The sequence below is a fragment of the Chionomys nivalis genome, chromosome 18 (genome assembly GCF_950005125.1).
Source record: "Chionomys nivalis chromosome 18, mChiNiv1.1, whole genome shotgun sequence".
In the NCBI taxonomy this organism is placed as follows: domain Eukaryota; kingdom Metazoa; phylum Chordata; class Mammalia; order Rodentia; family Cricetidae; genus Chionomys; species Chionomys nivalis.
The window spans coordinates 10,414,069-10,436,519 of NC_080103.1; the positions used below are offsets into that span (position 1 = coordinate 10,414,069).

The following is a 22,451-nucleotide window of genomic DNA, read 5'->3' on the forward strand; positions in this document are numbered from 1 at the left end:
CATCTCAAATGAAGGAAAGAAGAGAGAGAAAGGAAGGAAGGAAGGAAGGAAGGAAGGAAGGAAGGAAGGAAGGAAGGAAGGAAGGAAGGAAGGAAGGAAGGAAGGAGAAAAGGAAGAGAGGAAAGGAAGGAAGGAAGAAAACGCCCCTGCTCACCCAGAGGCCGTGCATTACAGTGCCTCACTGCTGTGAAACACTCAGGTTCCCTCTTGAATCTCCTCATTACAGAAGGAGATCAGACTTCAGTGAGTGATGGAAAGTTAGATATTAGATAAATATCTTTTCTTGGCCCATGACCATCTGGCTGAAGCCAGAAAAGGACAGTGGCCTCTTGAGTGAACTTTGTCATACTAGTAACCTTTTCTGGAGCTAGACAGTCACTTCACAGATGGGGTTCATGGTGCACTTGCCACCTGTTCTAGTTTGCTACCTGTTGCTGTGGTAAAGATCATGACCAAAGAGTTGATGTGGGGGGAAAGAGTTTATTTGGTGTACATGTTCTGATAGCACTCCAGCATTGTTGGAAGCCAGGGCAGGAACATAGAGACAGGCACTGAAGTGGAGGTCATGGGGGAACACTGTTTACTAGCCTGCTCTCCTGACTTCTCTTACACAACCCAAGACTACCTACTCAGAAGCAGTACCACCCACTGTGAGCTGGGCCCTCCAACATCAGTCACTAATCAAGAAAAGGCTCCTCAGACTTGCCAGCTTGCCAGAATGATGGGGGCGGCTCTTTAACTAACATTCCTTCTTCCTGGATGACCCTAACTAATATCAAAGTGATAAAAGCACTAATCAGGATATTACCCTTTTTTGTGTGTGGCCAATATCAGAGGTGACAGGGAGCCCTGTAAACTGTTAGATAGGTTCCGTGCCTGTGGGAACTTACCCACACCAACCAGTGAGGTAACTGTCAATGGTGCTCTCTGTTACAGGCTCCTCTGGCTCAGCCAGAGTCCCCCACAGCCTCAGCTGGAGACGAGCCCAGGTCCACTCCTGAGTCTGGAGAATCAGACAAGGAGTCAGTTGGCAGCAGTTCTACCGGCAATGAGGGCAGCAGACGGAAGGAGAAGTCGAAGCGAGACCGGGAGAAGGACAAGAAAAGAGCAGATTCTGTGGCTAACAAACTGGGCAGCTTTGGCAAGACCTTGGGCAGCAAGCTTAAGAAGAACATGGGGGGCCTGATGCATAGCAAGGGCCCCAAGCCTGGAGGACTGGGGAGTGGGTCTGGAATAAGCAGTGGTACCGAGACACTAGAGAAGAAGAAGAAGAACAACTCATTGAAGAGCTGGAAGGGTGGCAAGGAGGATGCAGCTGGGGATGGGCCTGTGTCAGAGAAACCCTCGTCTGAGTCTGCTGGCAATGGAGGGAGCAAGTATAGCCAGGAAGTGATGCAAAGCTTGAGCATTATGAGGATTGCAATGCAAGGGGAGGGCAAATTTATTTTTGTTGGAACTCTGAAGATGGGCCACCGGCACCAATATCAGGAGGAGATGATCCAGCGCTACCTTGCAGATGCTGAGGAGAGATTCCTGGCAGAACAGAAGCAGAAGGAAGCTGAGAGGAAGATCATGAATGGAGGGTTAGTTAGTGGGCCTCCTCCAGCCAAAAAGTCAGAGCCAGATGGTGGGGAGGTCCCGCCCAGTGACCCCCCAGCAGAGTCCAAGGCACTGGCATTCTCTGCTGGTTACCCTGGGGGCTTTACTATCCCGCGACCTTCTGGGGGTGGAGTCCACTGCCAGGAGCCTCGCCGGCAGTTGGCAGGGGGCCCATGTGTAGGTGGCCTTCCACCATATGCCACCTTTCCCAGACAGTACCCTCCTGGACGACCCTACCCCCACCAGGACAACATCCCATCTCTGGAGCCAGGCAAAGATGGAGTTCACAGGGGTGCCTTGTTACCACCCCAGTTCCGGGTGGCTGATTCCTATAGCAATGGCTACAGAGAGCCCCCTGAGCCAGATGGATGGGCTGGAGGTCCCCGGGGCATTTCCCCAACCCAGACCAAATGCAAACAACCGAACTGCAGCTTCTATGGACACCCTGAGACAAACAACTTCTGCTCTTGCTGTTACAGGGAAGAACTGAGGAGGAGGGAACGGGAACCCAGTGGGGAACTGCTGGCGCATAGGTTCTGAATGGGTGGAACCTGGCAGGAAAGGGGCTAAACAAAGAAAAGTTAAGCTCATCTCTGGCTCATCAAGACCCAGCCCCTGTGTTGATGGGGCAAGTGCAGAAGTGTTTGTGGGAGCTGGAGTGCTGGCAGGCTGGCGAGAGCAGGACAGGGCTAGTACTACCTCAAGGGCTGTACTACTCTTACGCAGTTTGGCTTAAGACTGCAAGACAGAAGGGGAAGACTATCTCATAACTTCTTGCCCTATCCCAGGGCCCAAGGGAAAGTAGGGAAATAATTGGTGTGTGTGTGTGGGAGGTGGGTGGACATCTTGGAGGAGGAACCTGGAAAGAAGGTTTTCTTTCAGTCAGTTAAGGAAAAATAGACCAAAGTTCATTGACTTTAGAAAAAAAGCACATGATGATGGAGTTGGGAACATAGAGCGAACCTGAGAACAAGTTTGATCCTGGTCTGAATTAGGTAGATGTCAGGCATGTGTGCTTGGCCTACTTAGGGTATTGAAATCCCAGTGAGTGGAAATAGGAACCTTCAAGGGGGATTCTTTGCCTCTAAGTGTTACGTTCGTCTAGATAGTCATCTGCCATCCATTCTAGTTTTAGGGGAGACTGTCTATTGCCCCCATCCTTTCCTCATCCATTTTGAGGACTAAGCTAAGAAGTTGATTTAAAAAAAAAAGTTTTTTATTTTAAAATCAAGTCCCCTTTGGGGTAGAGGAGGGTGGTAAGAGCAGCCTTGTGTGTAGGCTTCTCTTCAGGTGGGTGGGTACAGAGGAATCTATTTTTAACTACTTAGCAATAACTATATGTGGGGTTTGAGTGCACTGAGGAAGGCGGAGGAAGGCCAGACGCTCGGCCAGACTGTTTGAAACAATACCAAAACCCTATACAGAGTTCTCGTCCTCTGCGGCTGCCTTTCTAGAGAAAGCAGCTTAGTGTACTAATTTTTTAAAGAAAAAGAAATAAGATCCTGACAAAAAAAAAATTAAAAATTACTTACTCCCTATCCCCATTTAAGTGATTTTTTTTCTCCTTCCTGTCTATTGCTGGAGAATGAACTTAACATCCTGGCTTCTTTTGTTAAGCCATAGCTGACCTTAATCTATGGTTAGTTTATTAAAATAATAAAAATACTTTGTAAGAAGAATATTTTTGATATTAGGACTGGTATTGAAGTGTGGGAAGGGGCCTTTTATAAAGGTAGCTAGAGAAATATATTTTAGTGAACCGTAGCCACAGGCCCAGATTAGCCCCGTGAGCAGATCTGCCTTTGGATTTGTCCCTTTTCCTGAGCCAATCCTGTTCTCCAGAGGGGTGGAGTGGCCCCAGTGGTGAGAGCTCCCTTGCAGTTTGCACAAAGCACAGGTCTGGACAGTTTATGCTCTGACCAGAGCCATTTCTAAGAGCTTTAATCCACAAGACTATCTCTCACCAATTGTCCTTTTTCCTTATATTTTTTTTCTGGGGGAAAAATCATCTATGCAACTGTGTACACTTGTGGCTGCGTATGAAGAAGAGGTGTGTCCGGAGTGTTAACTGGACTGTGTTCTGGGCTTTGATTTCTTTGCTGAGTGAGGGATGTCATCACCCACTAATGGAATGTAATTCTCACATTTGATGTAAGTCACAAATGACTATGTGTGTGTGCGCACGCATGTGTGCGCATGCACGCTTGAGGAACCCTTGTCTACATGTTTCTTCTGCCTAGTTAGGAAAATGGTCACATACCTCGCCTTGATAACGAAGCTAGTCAAAAGTTTCTCAGTGAAATTATTTAGTTTAGAAAGGCTTTTTCCCCTCCAAAAATTTGAAAGTCACTCACTTACATATCTACCAATCTGTTGATTTAATAATTTCCTATCATTATTTTTAGGCAATTTTTTGTTTGTTTCTTTGATATTTAGTCCTGGCTGGCCAGCCTGGTACTTGCTATATAGACCAGGCTAGCCTTCAACACATAGCCACCCTCCTGCCTCAGTCTTCTGAATTGTGGGATCTAGGCATGAGCCACCACGCCCAGGTTTCTTTAAGCTGGAACCTAATATGAGACAAGCATTTCTGACTGGTGTATAATTTAAAGGTCTATTCAGAAATTGAGGGTTTTTTTTTTTGTTGTTGTTGTTGTTTTGTTTTTTTGATAGGGTCCTACTCTGTAGCCTAGGCTGGCCTCAAATGTATGACCCTCTTGCTTCAGCTTCCTAAGTGCTGGGGTCACACTGTCAAGTATAGAAACATAATATAAAACCCAGATTGACCAAAACATCAAAATCTTGGGATATAACAGGAATTGGTGTTAAGGTAAAGAAGTGAGCCCTGAACTGAACAACTATGAGGACAAATCCAATTTAAATTTTGATATGTTCATAAAGTTTGTTCTTTTTAAACATTTTTTGATTTTTTTAAAAAAATATTGCATCAAGATAGTATTTATCTTGATTCCTGGGTTTTAAGCACTCCTTCAGTTTTTCTCCCAAGGTGAATGAATGTCTGTGCCTTGTTCTCATCCCTTTAGACTTGTCCCGGTTACTGGAGTTTGAATGACACTGGTGAAGCCTTCACCAGATGAGCCTCTCCCTTCTGACACTACAGACACCATGGTGTGCACTGCTCAGTCATTCTCCCATATCCTGCATAGATGCCTGCCTAAGTGGATAGGAACAGAGAGCCTGGCAGGGGTTTTCCTATCAAGTAAAACCAGGGGAGTTGCTCTCCCCTGGACTGCTGTGTTTGGACTTGATCTGTTATTAGATTGTATTTACCACTCTTGTTTTTAAAAACTGAGGACAAATGAAGAGAAACAGAAACCTTGTATCATGTTTGTTTTTATTTATATGGTACCCAATCTTAATTGTTTGTCTTTCCAAAGCAAAAATAAAAGGAAGTTCCAGGGAAAGGGAAGGATGTTCTAAGATCGTGTGGAAAATGGGTCTTAGGCCCTTTAACTTCTTGTTAAATCTGTTTCAGTTGGGAGGATGACACCAAAAGGCCTCTCCATTCTCTGACACATTCTTTTTTTTTTTTTTAAATAAGGAGTGGTGGACTTTATTTTTCATTCTTTTTGGGGGTGAAGGAGGGGTTGAGTAGGATGGAGTTAATGTCTAGAAAACAAAACCGATAAGGACCGGCCTGTCTCTTGGGATAGACGAGCCCATGCAATTGCTGTGGTGTGGGGGCTTTCAAGTGAGTAGAACCTCCCTTGTTTAGGAGGTCACATGAGTGACGGAAGGCAGACCCTGTATCCTTAGATGAGGCATGGCCTCATCTCTCAGGCTTCCATTTAAGTGCAATTATTCCTGTCAATCCAGGGCATCTGGGCTTCTGCTGAAGTGGGATGCAGAGAGATCTTCAGGGTCTTATTTTTCTCCTTTCACTTCACATGGCTGCACTCTTGCACTCCCCACCCTACATTGTGTTCCCAGCTTACAGCAAATACACTAGAGGGCCAGCCTCCACATCCTGCCTCTTAACTCATGCTGGCTTAATTGAGAATTGCAAAAGATTTCCTCATACTGTTTTATAAATAATATAAATTGTATCTTTTTATTTAGTTTTTAAGATGCAATTTCTAAGAGTGAAGGATGGTGTTAAGTTCCCTGCTGTGCCTTAAAGTAGAAGTACCTTCCTCGCTATAGGCTTCCAAAGGCCACAGACCAATAAAGCAAAAATTAGCATGATTTTATATTGTACACTTGGGAGGTGATCCTGAGCCCAGAGAATGGAGCTGGTTCTCTGAGATCTGGCTCTTGCCTTTCTTCCTTCAGTCACATGCCCAAGGTTCCAGGCACTTTGTTTTTCCTTCAATAAAGGAGCATTTGGAAATAATTGTGAGTTACTCAGACACCTCTGGACTGTGCCCTCATTTTCCAAGGAGGCAGTATCAGCCATATAGCCATAGGTGAATTGGAAGCCATTTTCTGGCTTAGAAACACATGTACCCCAGAGTCTCATAATTTTCTTCTTTCCCTCCATCTCCAATTGCTGATTCAATGAGTCATAGAGGCACTCTGTCTCTTTTAATATTTTGCAGATACCCAGTCACAAGTTAGGGTGTATTGCCTCCTGTGCTTAAGCTGATTAACTACCATGCTTCCATGTAGAATTCCTGTGTCTGCTTCCTCCATTGACTGTCTGGGTTGGGGGCAGCAGAAGTGATGGAAGCTGTCTAAGGATTGGGGTGGGAAGGACCTTGGCCTCTTTCTGTGTTTATAACTGGATCTGTGATTCATCCTCTGAGTCACTCAGCTCCACCTCCCTCCTCCAGCTGCCCCTCCCAACAGCCCTTGCTCCTGGCACAAACCTGTAACCAAAATAGGGGTCTGAAAATGAAAAACTGATCGAGCTGTTTGCCTCTCTGTGCCCTCTCCATCATGGGCTTCTGGGTGTGTGCTGCAGTCTTCCGTTACCTAACCCACGGCTGCTACCCCTCCGCAATTTCTGGTTAGGTGATGATCCAAATCACCCAATTTATTTCTTTCTCCTATTCCTTCCTCTGTATTCTGCTGCTCCCATACCTTAAGGTATTAAAAAATAGAATGAGGCTCTCTGAAGAAAGGTGGGGAGAGGAAAAGTGGATCATGGGATTTTTAAACCATGGGGGGTGGGGCACACCTCTCTACATGCTGCTTCCTTCTTACAGCCCGTACTTTCTTCCACAAGACATTGAGGTGTGGGGTGGTGGTGGTCAGCGGCCTTTGGACTCTTAGAGTCGGGCTTCTGGGGCTCTTGCTAGCAAGTACTACCTGTTTGTTCCAGACTGACTCTGCTCGGGCTAGCTTCACTATTTCCACAGTTGCAGCCAACACTGGGAACTTGGGAAGCTGAGGCTGGAAGGATGTGTGCTGTGGGGAGGGGAGTATTGGGTGTCACGGCCCCCACCTTAGGATTGCTGCCTCTGTACAGACTCAGAAACAATAAAACAGCAGCTCATTAACACCAATTTTGTGTTCATTTCCTGTCTTTTCCGTGTTGAAACATGCTGCCCTCGAGTTGCCTTCCCCACCTCCATCTCCGTTCTGCGTCTCCTAGCACCCTACCCCCATCTTTGCTCCTTGAGTTAAGCAAGGAAGGAGGGGGCTATGTGATCCTGGAGCTGAAAGGTTTCCAACCCTTAGCTTTCAAAGTCCAGAACATGAATCATTCATTAGGAGATCTGGTGACTGGGTTGGAGAGGAGGAGGCAGGGTTTTCCAGGGGAATAGGTGAGGGCGGGAACAGGGAGGTGCGCTTGCTGTGCGTAAAGGCTGGGTTAGATACTATTGAGTTTTTCCTGGGCTTTCTACCCGCCTCCCCCCCCTCCCCCACCCCACTGACGAGATTTGCACGCCAAAATACCTGTACTACGTCTGCATCCTAGACGCACCAACTTCCGCCCACTTCACTCGCCCCTCGGCCTGTCACGCTCTCCGGAAAGGACAAAAGGTCCTGTTCCCATTTACGTCCTCTTCTCAACCCCTGTCGTTAGCTTGTCGGTGAAGGTTGAAAATCAAAACAGGCCAAAATAACAACATAATCACAAACCCATAAATAAACCAAACAAAACACTGAGTTTCCTAGTGTTTCGTTTCCACTGAAACAGTAGAGCTAGCACAAAATGTTTCTAATAATTGTATTACTGCCCCCACACTTCTAATATTCATGAACAGAAAGAGACTAGAATGTGGGATTGGGTGAAGGGAATTTGGGTATTCCCCAGTTACCCCATTTCTCCCATCTTTCTTAAGGTCCTCCGTTTCCTTTCTACTTTCCAAAAAATTGTGCGTATTCTCCTTTAAGGGGTTGGGCACCTCGCCTGTCCTCTTTAGACTCACCGAAGTTTCCAAAGAGCCTCCCGTGTCTGGACAGGACACACCTTTCAAGTAAGACCACCAGAACTGTGCTCTTGGCATCCCAAAGGCTGTTTTCCCTGAGTCCTCCCTGGCCTCTTTCTCCCCACCTCTAGGATTTAGCCTCTCCCCAGAGAGTGAGCATCTTTGAGAACTCCCACCCTTAGCTGCTCCACTCCCGGATGGAGCCAGGGAAATGTGGTGGGGGGGCCGGGGCCAGAGTTTCAACATTGCCCCCCGGAAGGAGGAGCCAGAGATGGGGGTAAGGAGAAGGAATGGGGGGAGGGGGTGGCAAGACGGTGTGAATGGGGATGCTGTGGAAATTAAGAGGGAAGCAAAGGGTCCAAAGGAGGAGGGTGTATCTTTTTATCAACTGCCATGGAGCTTGCTCTGCCCTTTTCAGTCTCGAGTTGTCTCATTATCCATTAACTAGCCCCTCCCTGTCCTGTCTGCCAGTCCCAGGCCTGAGCTCCTGGCAGTCACTGGTCTCAGTTTCCCCGAGAGGGAGAGGCTCAGTGTGCGTCCCTGCCGGCAGCTGCTGAAGAAATCTCAGATCCTGAGGTTGGGAAGTCCCAGATTAACTCTCCCCTTCTCAGCTCTCTGGACCCAAGTCTGGCGGAGGCAACAGGATGCCGGAGCCCAGCAGTCATCAGCTTGGCGGTTGCCTGGCCTCTGGGTGTCTCCCAGGTAATAATTTGACTTCCCACGACTCCATCAGGATTCCTCCTACCCCAGCCTTCGTATGTTCTCACCAGACATAGCTCTGGATTCCTTTCCTCGGAGTTGTTCTGCCTGAGGCTTGCTCTCCTGTCTCCCCAGAGCTGGTGGGGAACCTTAATGTTCCCTCTTGCTTTCTTGCCTTGGTTAGCCCTTTTCTTATTAACTAGTCCATGATCATTGCGTGTCTACTATGTGCCGTGTTTTGTACACTGAGTTTTTAGAGGTTAAAAAATGCAAATCATAGCCAGGTGGTGATGGCAGTGCACACCTTTAATCCCAGCACTTGGGACACAGAGACAGGTGGATCTCCGTGAGTTCGAGGCCAGCCTGGAGCCTGGTCTACAAAGTGAGTTCCAGAACAGCCAGGACTGAGGACACAGAGAAACCCTGTCTGGAGAGAGAGAGGGAAAAAAAAAAAAAGCAAATCATTTCCCTTCTATCTTCCATTCTAGAAAGAGGAGTAGAGATGTAGACGTGTGGGCAGCACAGGGAACAGAACTTTGCTTCCTTTTTTCCCTTTTAGGGGAGAAGATCCTAGCATGGGCACCAGGGCTGAGGAAGGGGCAAGAATTGGAACTGCCTGGAACTCTGATCTGCACTAACTTTAGGGTCACCTTCCAACCTTGTGGATGGCAGCGAAATCAGGTGAGATGGTTAGGATAATAGACAAGACAGAAGCTGGGCATGGTGGCAGTGACCTGTGACCCCCCCCCCCCGGAGGCTGAGATAGGAAGACCATGAGTGTTCCAGGCTAGCCTAGGCTACATAGCAATACTCTTGTTACCGGACAAAATAAAAGGACAGCTAGAGTGAACAGCAAGGGAGTCTGGATTCAGACAAACAGGATTAGGGGTTTTCTTTTGGATGTATCATTGATAGTAGGAATTATTTCTAGGGAAGTAAGTTGCCTTCTACTGGGGAGGGGAGAGAGGAGTCACTAAGGTGGGACAATGGTGGCTGTCCGAGGTCAATAACACCAGTCTTGGCTTCCTTTAGGACACTCCCCTGAGCAGTGAATATGATTTTGCCCTGGTCAACATTGGGCGTTTAGAGGCTGGTAAGCCTGAGGGTTTTATAAAAGGGGTGGGGCAGGCTGGGCTGCAGGGAGCCCTCCCAGAGTGACCCATAGCTATTTTACTTCGACTCTCGCTTCAGTGAGCGGCTTGTCGAGAGTGCAGCTCCTCCGTCCGGGGTCCCAGCTTAAGTTCATCCCAGAGGAGATTCTCATTCATGGCCGAGACTTCCGTCTGCTTCGAGTTGGTTTTGAGGCTGGAGGGCTGGAGCCTCAGGCCTTTCAGGTAAGAACCCTTTCATTTGAAGAACTCTTTTCACCTTAGGAACCCAGCCTCTGCTCCATGCTCCAGGCTCTCTTGTCAGTCCACTCCACTCAAGAAGCTAAAAGACTGGAGTGATAGTCTCATGATGGGAGGGGGCCTGAACTGTAGTTTGCCTCTGTCGGTTACGGGCAGTAACTATGGGTAAGTTTTTACCTCTGAAAATTGTGGAGAGTTGGATAATAGTCCCAAGGTTCCTCCCCAAAATTAATGTTCTGAGTCTGTGGTTCTAAGTTTGTCCCTCTGCTCCCAGTACCCACTTGTGGAGGCCCCCTTCTCTGGGGCCTGCTTTAGCTTCTCTGCGCTATTGGTGGTAAAGATGGTGGAGCAACATGTGCTCCATTTCATTCTTTTTCCTTTCGTCTGGGGCTAAAGGATGGAATATGTTTTCCTCTTCAGGTAACCATGGCCATTGTTCAAGCCCGAGCTCAGAGTAGTCAAATCCAGCACTATAGAGGAATAACCCTGAGCAAAGTTGGTGAGTGAGGATGCCTTAGCTTAAGGAAATGGGAAGAGTCTGAAACGGAAGGGGCTAGTTGGATAAAACATTTCTTCTTCCTCTGCGTCTCACTCCTGCTCCAGGCAAGGTTACTGGCTCCAGAAAACCACCTATTCCTCTCCTGGAGACTTCAGAAGACTGGGAAGCTGAGCGGAAGAAGCAGGGGGCCAGCGGCTGGAGGGTTAGCACAGTCAACGAGAGGTTCGACATGGCTACCAGGTGATGTCCCCGTCCACCCCACTCCTGCTGCCTTCCAGGTCTTCCTAGAGTTCCTTGATCCTCTAAGCCAGAACTTCCCATAAACTCCAGGCTCTATTACCTCTGTTTTTAAAACCTGAGATCCCTTGGAATGGTCTTTCCAAAATAACTTCCTTGTCATACTAGCTCCTATTAGCAGAGGTCACTGACAGGCTGTGACGTCACTCTTTATTTTGCAGCCTCTCGGGTTACTTCTGGGTCCCTAATCGAATTCTGGACAGTGAGGTCAGAAGAGCATTTGCCCACTTCCAGCAGGGCCGTGGACCGGTTAGTCTGAGATTAGAGGGTCAGGGGAAAAGGGATTGGAGGGCTTCCTGTGAGGTCATTGTCGGGACAAGGGCAGCTTAATAATAGTTCTTCTACAATGACCCTCTTCTCACCCTTATGAAGCGCTTGTCCTGGCACCACCCTGGCGGCAGTGACCTTCTCCGATGTGGAGGCTTCTATGTAGCCAGTGACCCTAACAAAGAAGATGTCAGGTGAGGAGTTGCGATGACACTTGGGGCTAGGTATTCGCAGGAGACGCCTTGCCGTAATTCCTGACTCCCTTCCTTCCCTGCAGAGCAGTGGAGTCCATGCTACAGGCTGGGCACTCTGATGTTGTCTTGGTAGACTCTATGGACGAGATGCCCAGTCTTGCTGATATCCAGCTTGCCCACGTGAAGCTGAGGGCCCTTTGCCTGCCTGGTGAGAATAACCTGTGAGCCCCCAACTCTACCCTGGTTTACTATTTTGTATATTATAGATGAATGGCCCTTTAGCCCATGAACCTTCACTTTTATATCCCATCTTCACCACTTACAGATTACCAATAGCCTGTTTTCCCCAAAATCTTTTTTGTTTTGATTTCTTATTCTTTAAGACAGAGTGTCACATGTAGCCCAGGCTGATCTGCAGCTCACTATGTAGACCAGGTTGGCCTCAAACTCACTGACCTACCTGCCTGCCTCTGTCTCATGAGTGCCGGGATTAAAGGCATGTACCACCACACTCTGCTCTTTAACTTTAAAAATAAAACTTCGGCCGGGCAGTGGTGGCACACGCCTTTAATCCCAGCACTTGGGAGGCAGAGGCAGGGGGATCTCTGTGAGTTCGAGACCAGCCTGGTCTACAAGAGCTAGTTCCAGGACAGGCTCCAAAACCACAGAGAAACCCTGTCTTGAAAAAAACAAATAAATAAATAAATATAAAATAAAAATAAAACTCCACTGCTGGCTGAATATGGGTCCAGTGGCACACACACATACCTGCATGAACTCTGAGACACTGTCTCAGAACAAAAATGAAAAAAAAAATCTTTATGAAATTCACTCTACCCATCTTAAGTGTACAGTGAATATTATTTACTATATTGTATACTCAAAAACCTTTTTTAAATGCTCAGGATCAAAACCAAGGCCTTCCTTTATATTTAATCATGTGTACACATGTGTCTGTATGCCGTGTATTTGGGGGTACCTGTGGAGGCCAATGGTGTCAAACCACCTAGACCTGGAGTTACAGGTGGCTCTGAGAATCAAACTCAGGTCATTGGGAAGAGTGATGTGCACTCTTAACACCAAGTATTCTATCTAGCCCCCACTACTAAACCATTTTATTTTGTTTTGCTTTTTTGAGACAGGGTCTTATTGTGTAGCCCTGACTGTCCTGGAACTCACACTGCCTCTGCCTCCCAGGTGCTGGGATTAAAGTAGTGATACCCCTTTATGTGCATTGGTGTGAGGGTGTCAGATCTCTGGAACTTGAGTTATAGCTGTGAGCTGCCATGTGGGTGCTGGGAATTGAACCTGGGTCCTCTGGAAGAGCAGCCAATGCTCTCAACCACTGAGCCATCTCCTTCGCCTTCTCTATCAGACTTTAACCCATTAGGGTATAGACCTGGATCCTTATCTCTTTGCCTTTCTTGATCCCTCTCTGCTAGATTCTTCTGTAGCTGAAGATAAGTGGCTCTCAGCCTTGGAAGGAACACGATGGTTGGACTATGTCAGGTATGCTCAACTTTCTAATTTTGGTTAATAATTCTAATTTGTAGCCAAATATAATGGTGCACACCTTTAATCCCAGCACTCAAGGCAGCAGCAGAGGTAGAGGGTAGAGGCAGGTGGATGTCTATGAGTTCAAGTCCAACCCGGCCAAGTTCCAGGATAGCCAGGGATACTAGTAAGACTCTGTCTTGAAACAAACAAAATAAAATCCAACTTCTCCAGCCTTCTCTTGACTTGGGCTTTCCAATGCCTTCCATAAATTATCCCCTCAGTTTCCCAAGAAGACTGTACTACTGTTTCTTAGAAGGAGCAGGTATTTGGAAATCTGCCTCTCTCCTAATCTATTACTCCCTTCCTCACATGCCCCTCCAGGTCTTGTCTTCGAAAGGCCAGTGACATCTCAGTATTAGTGACATCTCGGGTCCGTTCTGTAGTACTTCAAGGTGAGTTCCTTGGGTCAGCTCCCTGCAGTCCTGACCTTTTCCTTCATGTGACTGGAAGATCTGTAGAGCTTCCTTACGCCCTTAAATTCTAGTATCTTTGTGCTCAAGGAAGCAGTTGTACCAAAGCATCCTTCAGAGCTATGCAGTCTCCCTGCTGTAATAAGATGCTCTTAGTCCCTCTGGCCCCTTCATCAGTGGATGGGGACCTGTCCCCATGCAGGTCCCCAGGAAGGGCACCTGGGATGTTAGTTTGGGAAGCGTGGCTCTGCTTCCTCTGTGACACTGGATGTTTCTAGAAGGTGAAGTCTATGAAGTGATTCATTTGAGCTTTGTTTTCTCTTCACTTCTCTGTGCCCTGTCAATCCTGCTTTCTCTTCCTTCCCTTCCCTTCCCTTTCCGTGCCCCTCCTGTCCTCTCCCATGTTTCCTCTTCTCATCCCCTCCTGTCCTAGTTTCTCGGACCCCCTTTTTTGTTCCTTCTTCATCGCCCAGAGCGTGGGGATCGTGATTTCAATGGCCTCCTCTCTTCACTCGTCCAGCTGCTTTTGGCCCCGGAAGCCCGGACATTGTTTGGTTTCCAGTCACTAGTCCAGCGAGAGTGGGTGGCAGCTGGACACCCTTTCCTGACCAGGCTTGGGGAAACTGGGGGCAGTGAAGAGGTGAGAACACTTTAGGTTTTGTTTGGGGGGGGGGTGGTCATTCCGAAGAAAACAAGAGTGAGAGAATGGCAGAGGCTGACCCACTGGAAGTGAACATAGTCTGATGGCCAGGCTCACATCCTGGTGCTCTTAATTCTGACCTCCTTAGTATCCTGCTCCTGGGCCCTCTGCTCTTGTATTTTGCTATCTCCTTCTTTAGATCCCTGTAGACTCTCCAACCTCTTTTTTCTTTTTTTAGGCCCCAGTGTTTCCTCTCTTCCTTGACTGTGCCTGGCAGCTCCTCCAGCAGTTTCCAGCTGAATTTGAGTTCTCTGAGTTTTTCCTTCTTGCTCTGCATGACAGCATCTGGGTTCCTGACACCCTTACCTTCCTGAAAGACACTCCCTGGGAGCGTGGGAAGAAGAGTGGGCAGGTCAGTGACTTCTATAGTTTTGGTTTTTCTTCCCCCGGTAGAGTATTCAAACTTGGAGATTTGGTTTTGATTTATAAAAATTGAGGTATATGGAAGGGGTTGGGGGAGCTCCCTCTTGAGATTAGACTTTTGTTCTATATATGATGCCTGAAATAGGGAGTAAGGGGGTTTGTAGATATAGGACAGGTGGACACACATACACTGGTTTAATAATCCGTTTAAAATGTGTGTGCATGCGTGCAGTTTATGTGTGTGAATGTGGATGTGTGCATGCCATAGGAGTCCTGCGGTGGTCGGAGGGCTCAGGTGGCGGTCTTCACCTTCCACCTACTGCTTGTCTGACTGCGCTCTCAGGGACTCTCCTTCCTGTGGAAGTACTGAGGCCGCCGACCCCGAGCTGTGTGTCTGACCTTGTGTGGGTTCTGGGCATTCAAATTCACACGGCAAGTGCTTTTCTCCACGAAGCCACTTCCTGAGCTCTAACCACCCCTTTTCTTGTTTCCGCTGTCCAGTTCAACTCCTATACACAAGTTTACCCCCCTGAGGACTCCCAGTCCCTAACTGGGAGCTCTGCTAATCTACATCTGTCTGTCTGGGACTGGGATTTACGCTACAGCAAGGAACAGATATCACAATTCCTTAATCCTGGCTACAGTCCGGAGCACTGCCCAGATTCCTGGCTCCCCAGACAACAGGTAAAATGCCTACCCTTCAATTTCCCTGACTTTATCAGGCTCACACTACTAGACGATGTAGAAAGACAGGATATTGGAGATCCTCAGAGAAAGCTGCCATGTCTTTTAAAGCTGTCACGTGTAGCCTGTCTTCAGCAAAACCGCTGTCCCAGAATAGCAGACAGCATCCCTTTTGTCTTCATTTCTGTTTGCTAGTCCTCTTGTTTCATGTCCATATATTACAAGTTTCTCTAAAAATGAACCTAATAACCCTGAAGCCCTAAGCCTGGTGAGACGTGAGCTCAGAGGCGGCTTGGGGTTTCAGTCATGGGACCATGAGTGGGCGGCAGCTGGATACCCTCCCACTTCAGAAAGCAGCTGTTTTCTCAGTTGCCTGTTCACTTCACTTTCTTTTTTAGAAAAGCTTCATGGTTCCTGGACCCCCCAGTTCTGTGTGGCTGTTCTCTCGAGGGGCCCTGACACCCCTAAATCAGCTCTGTCCTTGGCAAGACAGTCCCTCCTTGCTGGCAGTCTCTTCTCATTGGCTCCCTCGACCTGCTAGATCCTCCGAAAGCCTAGCTGATCAAGAATGGGGGCTCCCCTCACATTGGGGAGCTTGCCCTTTACCTCCTGGGCTACTGCTGCCTGGGTATCTGGGACCTCAGATCAGATTCTGGAAACGTTGTTACCTGAGGGGAAGGCCTGAGGTCCAGGTGAGAAGGGAAGACAGACTGGAGGGGGAGAAAGAGCTGGAAAGGCAACAGGCTGGAGGAACTGGGGGTACTCTATCAAGCTGTGACACTGTTTATCCACTTGGGCTAATCGGTGGCGGGAAACTGCCTGTGGCTTGAGTCATATAGAATGTAGGGCACAGGCAGAAGAGGAAGGAGCATTTAAGACTCTAGAAGTAGCAAGGATCTTAAAAACAGATACTACTCCTTTGCCAGGCAGTGGGGGCCCGTGCCTGTGTGCAGACCAGGCTAGCTTGGTTTACAAAGTGAGTTTTCAAGGCAGCCAAGGCTAAACAGAGAAACCATGACTTAAAAAACACAAAACGAAAAAGGCAAGCAAACCAGCTAGACTTGCAACAATATACCTTCGTGCCCTTCTTTCTCTCCTTCCCAGATGGGCTCCTCAGCAGTTACAGTCTCTGGCCTCCAGGAAGAGCTCTCTTGTCTCCAGGAACTATTAAGAAAATTGACACCAAGAGTATCTCCTGAGGATCACTGCAAGAAAAGAGATCCAAATACCATGCTCTCTCAGATCCGTTGAAACTGCTAGCATTCTGGAAGGCAGGGCAGAGGGGACGGAGGGGGAGGTTCTACGAAGCTTTCTTTGTATCTGACTTTGGTGCTCAGTTTTCACATCCCAGCCCATAAAGGAGCTAACTCCCTGCGTGAGTCTCTGTAGAAGAGGCGGGTGCTTCCAACCTCCAGCTCCCTTCAGCTTGCCTGTCTAGTTTGGTTACTAGAGCTATTTTTGTTTCTCTTGATTTGAAGAATAAGAAACAAAACCAGTTCAGAATGTGGTTGCCTCCCCCCCCAGCCCCGCCCCCGAGGCAATTCCATACCTTTTAGATCACAAACAGTCAAAACTGTGAGATCAGTCCCAAGATGTCCTAGAGACCTCATTCTCAAGCCTCACCGCGGCTTTGAAACCCGGTCTTTTAGTCTTCTACCGGAACGAGGTGAATAAGGGAGACACCCTCTCCTCCCACTGTGTATTTTTGTAGTGGTATTTCTATTTAAGGAATTCATTAAAGTACAGTACTTTTACGCACTGCTGGTAGCGTTTCTTGTGTTGAATGATGATCTCAGAAAAGCGGTTGGAAGAAAAATATGAACTGAGAGAATAGCACTCATGTTATTGATACGGAAATAAAGGACACAAGTCAGGTGGGGCTGGGCTGAATTCACGTAAAATGTGGGACAGAAGGGTGCCCCCCCTTTACTTTTTTCCTTTTTTTTTTTTTTTTTTTTTGGAGACAGGTCTCTTAGTGTAGTCCTGGCTGTCCTGAAACCTCCTCTGTTTTGTTTTGTTTTTCTAGACAGGGTTTGTGTGTGTAGCCCAGGCTGTCCCGGGACTAGCTCTGTAGACCAGGCTGGCCTCAAGATCCACCAGCCTGAGTGCTGAGATTAACAGGTGCCATCACGCCCACCAAGCCCAGGGAAAGGTTCTCTTTGTGTCTCTTATATAGGCGATGGGACATGAGCGTGAAGCTGCTGAGACCAGAGTGTGTTGTGAAAAGCTTCAATACTGGCCTTGGGCCTCTGATTACCCAAACATTAGTGGAACTCAGACACTTCAGGAGCGGAAAACAATCTACCTGGAGCTCAAGCCAGGGATGAGGGCGGATCTGCACAAGGGGCGTGGACTGAGGTCCTAGGCTGCTTCCGAAACTGACCAGGGGGAGCCCCCGTCCCCCGCCCGGTGGTTCCCCCCAGCACACTTCTCTGCGTCACGGAACATATAAAGCTCGGCTTAGCACTTGAGTTTGCACTTAGGGAGCGGTGTGATCCTCTGACAGTCGAGAACTGCATCAAGAGGGGCCGAGTGCGTCTGTTCCTTCCCGGTGTTGTGACAGCTCCGGAGCATCTTCCCAGACAATCCGACTCCTAAGATGGCCGCGATCGCTTCCGGTTCCTCTCCTGCCGCCGGCCCCGCCCAATGTGAGCCTTGGCCCGGAAGTGGAAGTAGTAACTGAGGTCAGAGGGCGGTGCTGCTGCTTAGAGACGGCGGGAGCCTTTTCGCCATGGCTGCCGGACCGATCTCCGAACGGAATCAGGGTAATTGAGAGAGAAGAGCCCAAGATGGGCCCAGGGGAGGCGGAGGGCGGATTAGTGCCAGAAGCGTGTCTGCCAGGGTGGGAGACTAGATTCCCCCGGTGTGAGGCCAGCCTCTGGGTGCTGGGCCTGGAGGCCGGGTGCAGGCCGAGGCCTGTAAGGGGTGATGCTTCTAGATCGAGTCCCTTCGGCGCTGCCATCCCCAAACAGACGGAAGCCCACCAGGAAAGAGCGCCGAATTAGACTTCAGCGGACTTTCTCGACTAGGCAGGCAGAGGGAGGCTTCAGCGCTTTAGGTAGCGTTTTTCATTTTTGTTTTCCTTCTCTAACTCCTGACCTTGCCTTTACCTTCTGCTCCCTCGCTTTAGATGCCACGGTGTACGTGGGCGGTCTAGACGAGAAAGTAAGTGAACCTCTGCTGTGGGAACTCTTTCTCCAGGCAGGGCCAGTGGTCAACACCCACATGCCAAAGGACAGAGTCACTGGCCAGCACCAAGGTGAGTAGATGGCAAGAAAGAACTCCACGTAGGGTTAACGGCCCCTGAAGAGTCTCAACCCTAGTAGTCCCAACTGTTTTGGAAGGAGCACCCCAAAGATTTCTTTTCCTTAGGCTTCAGTTCGTAGTTTGTTTCTGGAGTATTCTCTTAGCTTTAGTTTGAAGTTACTGGCATTGTTCTCAGTTAAAGCGAGATTCCTCTTTCGTCCTGGTCTTTGTTTGGAGGCTGGTAAGTTGATGTTCGCTTCCCTTCACCTGAGTAGTCAGTAGTCCCTTCTCTGCTCCAATTCCGCAGGCTACGGCTTCGTTGAGTTCTTGAGTGAGGAGGATGCCGACTATGCCATTAAGATCATGAATATGATCAAGCTCTATGGGAAGCCGATCCGGGTGAACAAGGCTTCCGCTCACAACAAAAACCTGGACGTAGGGGCCAACATTTTCATTGGGAACTTGGACCCCGAAATCGATGAGAAGCTCCTCTATGATACTTTCAGCGCCTTTGGGGTCATCTTACAAACCCCCAAGATCATGCGGGACCCGGACACGGGCAACTCCAAGGGCTATGCCTTCATTAACTTCGCTTCATTTGACGCTTCGGATGCGGCAATCGAGGCCATGAATGGGCAGTACCTGTGTAACCGCCCTATCACTGTATCCTACGCCTTCAAGAAGGACTCGAAGGGCGAGCGCCATGGCTCAGCAGCTGAGCGACTTCTGGCAGCCCAGAACCCGCTGTCCCAGGCTGACCGCCCTCATCAGCTGTTTGCCGACGCACCTCCTCCACCTTCTGCCCCCAACCCTGTGGTTTCATCCCTGGGTTCTGGACTTCCTCCACCAGGTAAAGCTTTTAGTTCAAACTACACCAGGGAGGCCCATAGGAGGGAGGGTCAGGGGGCAGAAAAGGCCCTGAAGGAGTGAGCTATTAAATCAGTGGGCAACGAAATTGTTGGGTGTCTTCAGGAGGCTGAGGTTCAGTGTGCTGGGCGGAGACTGGACACTAGCACTAACTCTCTTCTTACACAGGCATGCCTCCTCCTGGCTCCTTCCCACCTCCGGTGCCACCTCCTGGAGCCCTGCCTCCCGGGATACCCCCAGCCATGCCCCCTCCGCCCATGCCACCTGGGGCTGGAGGACATGGCCCCCCAGCAGCGGGAACTCCAGGAGCTGGACATCCTGGTCACGGACATTCACATCCTCACCCGTTCCCCCCAGGTGGGATGCCCCATCCAGGTGAGTGCTCTTTGCTGGGAAGAGGAGCTGAGCTTGTGAGAGCGATCGCCCGGCCACTGCTCTTTGTCTTGGGAGGAAGTAGTCCAGGGTCCCCTTCCGTCAGAAAACAATACTTCTGTGCGCTCCCACTTCATCTCCAGCTTTACATTTTCTGCAGAATAGGCTGTACTTGCTGTTGTTTTGCTCCTAGCCTCCTCCCATTCCCCGGTAGTAACTCGGTTGCCAAATCTAGGTGACCTTTCTGTTTGATTTTGTTTCGTTTTGGGAACTTGCACTGTAGACCAGACACATGCCTTAAGAGATCTGCCTGTCTACCTTCCAAGTGCTGGGATTAAAGATGGCGCCACCACCAACCAGCCGTTTCTGCTTCTCAACCACTGCTATGCATGTGACTAGCCATGTCTTCCTGTTTGAAATTCTTGTGTTTTTCTGTTTTTCTTTATTCTCCATGTGACTTACCAGCCTTAGCAACCTGGGTCAGCTGCCCCCTCCCCCCTTTTCTGTCTGTGTAGATTTTATGTTTGGTTCTCTTTTCTATGTTTATCTGTAGTGTTAAATGTGCAGGTACTGATTCCTTCTGGGTCTCTGGTCCATGGATCTTGATGACAGGCTAGACCAGGCTGCTCCTCAGTCCACAGGTCACTTTTCTTTCCTGAGCCTTCTTCCACAGCCCTTGTTTGTAGCCGCTAAGTTCACAGCTCTGGGAGTTTGTCTATTCTGTCATCCACTTGCGAATCTAACAGATGTTCCCGCCCTTGACCACAAGCCGGCACCCTGCTCTCCTGCACACGTAGTGACTGCTGATCTCCTGGCTCTTTGGCTCTAATTTTCTCTGTCTTTGATCTACTTTTCCTGAGTGATTTTTCTAGGATGTTCATAGACATGTCCTTAAAATTCTTCTGTTCCTGTCACTTATGAAATTGCCATAGCACTCCGTACTCAGGTTCTCCTGATGGCCCAGTTATTAGTATTTCCATGTTTGGCGATTTGTGCACGCCAGACTTTCTGCCGGGAGCCGTTGATGTCCACTCTGCTGTCCTCTTAAGGACCCTTTTTTCAGTGCTGGTGGTGGCTTTACAGTATATTCCTGGCTGGCCTGGAACACTGTAGAGCAGGCTAGCCTAAATGCAACAGATCCGTCTGTTTCTGCCTCCCTTGTGCTGGGATTAAAAGTGTACACTATTATGGCAAGAAAAAAGTTTATTTTATTTTTTTTGGTTTTTCGAGACAGGGTTTCTCTGTGTCCTGGAACTATCTCTAGACTAGATCCACCTGCCTCTATCTCCCAAGCTCTGGGGTTAAAGGCGTGCACCACCACTCACTGGCATTTATTTTTTTATAATTTAGTTTGGATTGTTTTTTGAGCCAGAGTCTTATGTTGCCCAAACTGGTCTCGACTTTGCTAGGTAGCTAAGGTTGTTCTTCATCTGCTACTGAGCCTCCTTCCTCAGCCTTCAACATGCCGGAGAATGCAGGTGTGAGCTTCCTGAGTCAGGGTTTCTCTGTGTATAGCTCTGGCTGTCCTGGAACTAGTCCTTGTAGATCAGGCTGGCCTCGAACTCAGTGTGTGGCATCACCTTGCTGCTGGGAGATCTCATTGGCCTTGTAGAATGAAGCCTTTGCCCTGGGGTATGACTGCCACTGTCCCAAGTCCTGTCTTAGAGCAAAAATTCTGCTGTTGTATACTTTGCTGTCAGCATCCCTGTGCTTGAGTCATAGAAGAAAAATGAGCGCACATTTCATTGTCTTTTTTCTTCATATTAAGAGAAAAAAGATATTTCTGATGTGCTAAACAAACTTGGAGGTAAATTAGCAGCGTGGCTACTTTGGCCACTGCTGTCAGTCACCTTCAGACAAGTATTGATATAAAAATAAAATCATAGAAGGAAAGTGAAGAGCCTACAGAACTGGTTGGGTCTTACTGTTGACAGGTGAAAGACAGTGGCAGCCCTGTTTCAATATTCTCCCTGTCACTCTTGTCATTTTGTTCTTTCTTTGCCCTTTGTTCCTTTTGTCTCCTTTCCCTTTGTTTTATTTTCATAGGGATGTCCCAGATGCAGCTGGCCCACCATGGCCCCCATGGCCTAGGACACCCCCATGCTGGGCCTCCAGGCTCTGGAGGACAACCACCACCCCGGCCACCTCCTGGAATGCCGCATCCTGGACCTCCTCCCATGGGCATGCCCCCCCGAGGGCCTCCTTTTGGATCTCCCATGGGTGAGTGGGTGCTAGCCCCTTTATCCATCCTCACGTACATTCCTGTGTGTGTGAGAAAGAGACAGGCTCTACCCCCCGGGTAGCCTTGGCTCCTCCTCCTCCTCCTCCTGCCTCGGTGCTGGGGTTATGGGGCCTGTGTGGCCGAGCTGTCAGTTCTGCGTGTCTTCATACAGCATTTTGTCACTGCCCTGTCCCCTGCCCTCTGTGGCTTCTCACATTTCTTCCGTCCCATCAGCATCGACTGCTGCTTGTTTTCACTTTTATTAACTTTTCTCTTTTGCAGGTCATCCAGGCCCCATGCCTCCGCACGGTATGCGCGGGCCTCCTCCATTGATGCCCCCTCATGGATACACTGGTCCTCCAAGGCCCCCTCCCTACGGCTACCAGCGGGGGCCCCTCCCTCCACCCAGACCCACTCCACGGCCCCCAGTTCCCCCTCGTGGTCCACTTCGGGGCCCACTTCCTCAGTAAATTGCCGTCCTTTGTCTCCCTCATACCCCCTCCCAGTACCGCCATTTCTTGGACCAATCAGAGTTGCTACAGCTTGTCAGGGCTAACGCGCTGACCCTCAGCAGTTCTGTCCTGCTTCAGTGTCATTTTTCCACGGGGGGGTTTCTTCATTTCTGTTTCAAAATGTTGGTCCTAATTGTTTTATAGATGTATAGAGAAAATAAAAGTATACTTCTTACTCTTTGGTGAAGTAACTTTTTTTTTTGTTTTTTTTTCGAGACAGGGTTTCTCTGTGGCTTTGGAGCCTGTCCTGGAACTAGCTGTTGTAGACCAGGCTGGT

The 22,451-nt window shown here is 48.8% G+C and overlaps 3 protein-coding genes and 1 non-coding gene across 6 annotated transcripts in view; all 4 read left to right on the forward strand.

The window, feature by feature from the left end:
* Otud7b (OTU deubiquitinase 7B) overlaps positions 1–7,058 on the forward strand; it is a 61,528-nt gene extending 54,470 nt beyond the window's left edge. For both annotated transcript variants that reach the window (XM_057793132.1, XM_057793131.1), the window contains one exon: positions 937–7,058. In XM_057793132.1, the coding sequence (XP_057649115.1) occupies positions 937–2,139 (1,203 nt within the window). In that variant the 3' untranslated portion in view covers positions 2,140–7,058. The remainder of the gene's footprint in view (positions 1–936) is intronic.
* Positions 7,059–7,931: 873 nt separating this feature from the next.
* On the forward strand, positions 7,932–16,708 carry Mtmr11 (myotubularin related protein 11). 2 transcript variants are annotated; one of them, XM_057793533.1, is made up of 18 exons: positions 7,968–7,985; positions 8,069–8,214; positions 8,549–8,639; positions 9,196–9,317; positions 9,669–9,729; positions 9,828–9,970; positions 10,406–10,484; positions 10,589–10,724; positions 10,943–11,030; positions 11,154–11,242; positions 11,326–11,450; positions 12,685–12,751; positions 13,121–13,191; positions 13,683–13,849; positions 14,088–14,261; positions 14,774–14,956; positions 15,355–15,648; positions 16,061–16,708. In XM_057793533.1, the coding sequence occupies exons 2-18, from the start codon at positions 8,149–8,151 to the stop codon at positions 16,205–16,207; spliced, it is 2,103 nt and encodes a 700-aa protein (XP_057649516.1). In that variant the 5' UTR covers positions 7,968–7,985; positions 8,069–8,148; the 3' UTR covers positions 16,208–16,708. The 2 variants fall into 2 exon arrangements, with proteins under 2 accessions (XP_057649515.1, XP_057649516.1); XM_057793532.1 differs by having other exon boundaries at positions 7,932–8,214.
* A 938-nt stretch (positions 16,709–17,646) lies between these two features.
* Positions 17,647–22,349, forward strand: Sf3b4 (splicing factor 3b subunit 4). Its single transcript, XM_057792887.1, has 6 exons — positions 17,647–17,721; positions 18,087–18,215; positions 18,510–19,052; positions 19,238–19,444; positions 21,488–21,661; positions 21,945–22,349. Exons 1-6 carry the CDS (start codon positions 17,688–17,690, stop codon positions 22,130–22,132), a joined length of 1,275 nt encoding a protein of 424 aa, XP_057648870.1. The 5' UTR covers positions 17,647–17,687; the 3' UTR covers positions 22,133–22,349.
* LOC130890259 (small nucleolar RNA SNORA19) lies at positions 21,175–21,303 on the forward strand. Its single transcript, XR_009058705.1, has one exon. It is a non-coding gene; the product is annotated as a small nucleolar RNA SNORA19 (small nucleolar RNA).
* Positions 22,350–22,451: the final 102 nt, after the last annotated feature.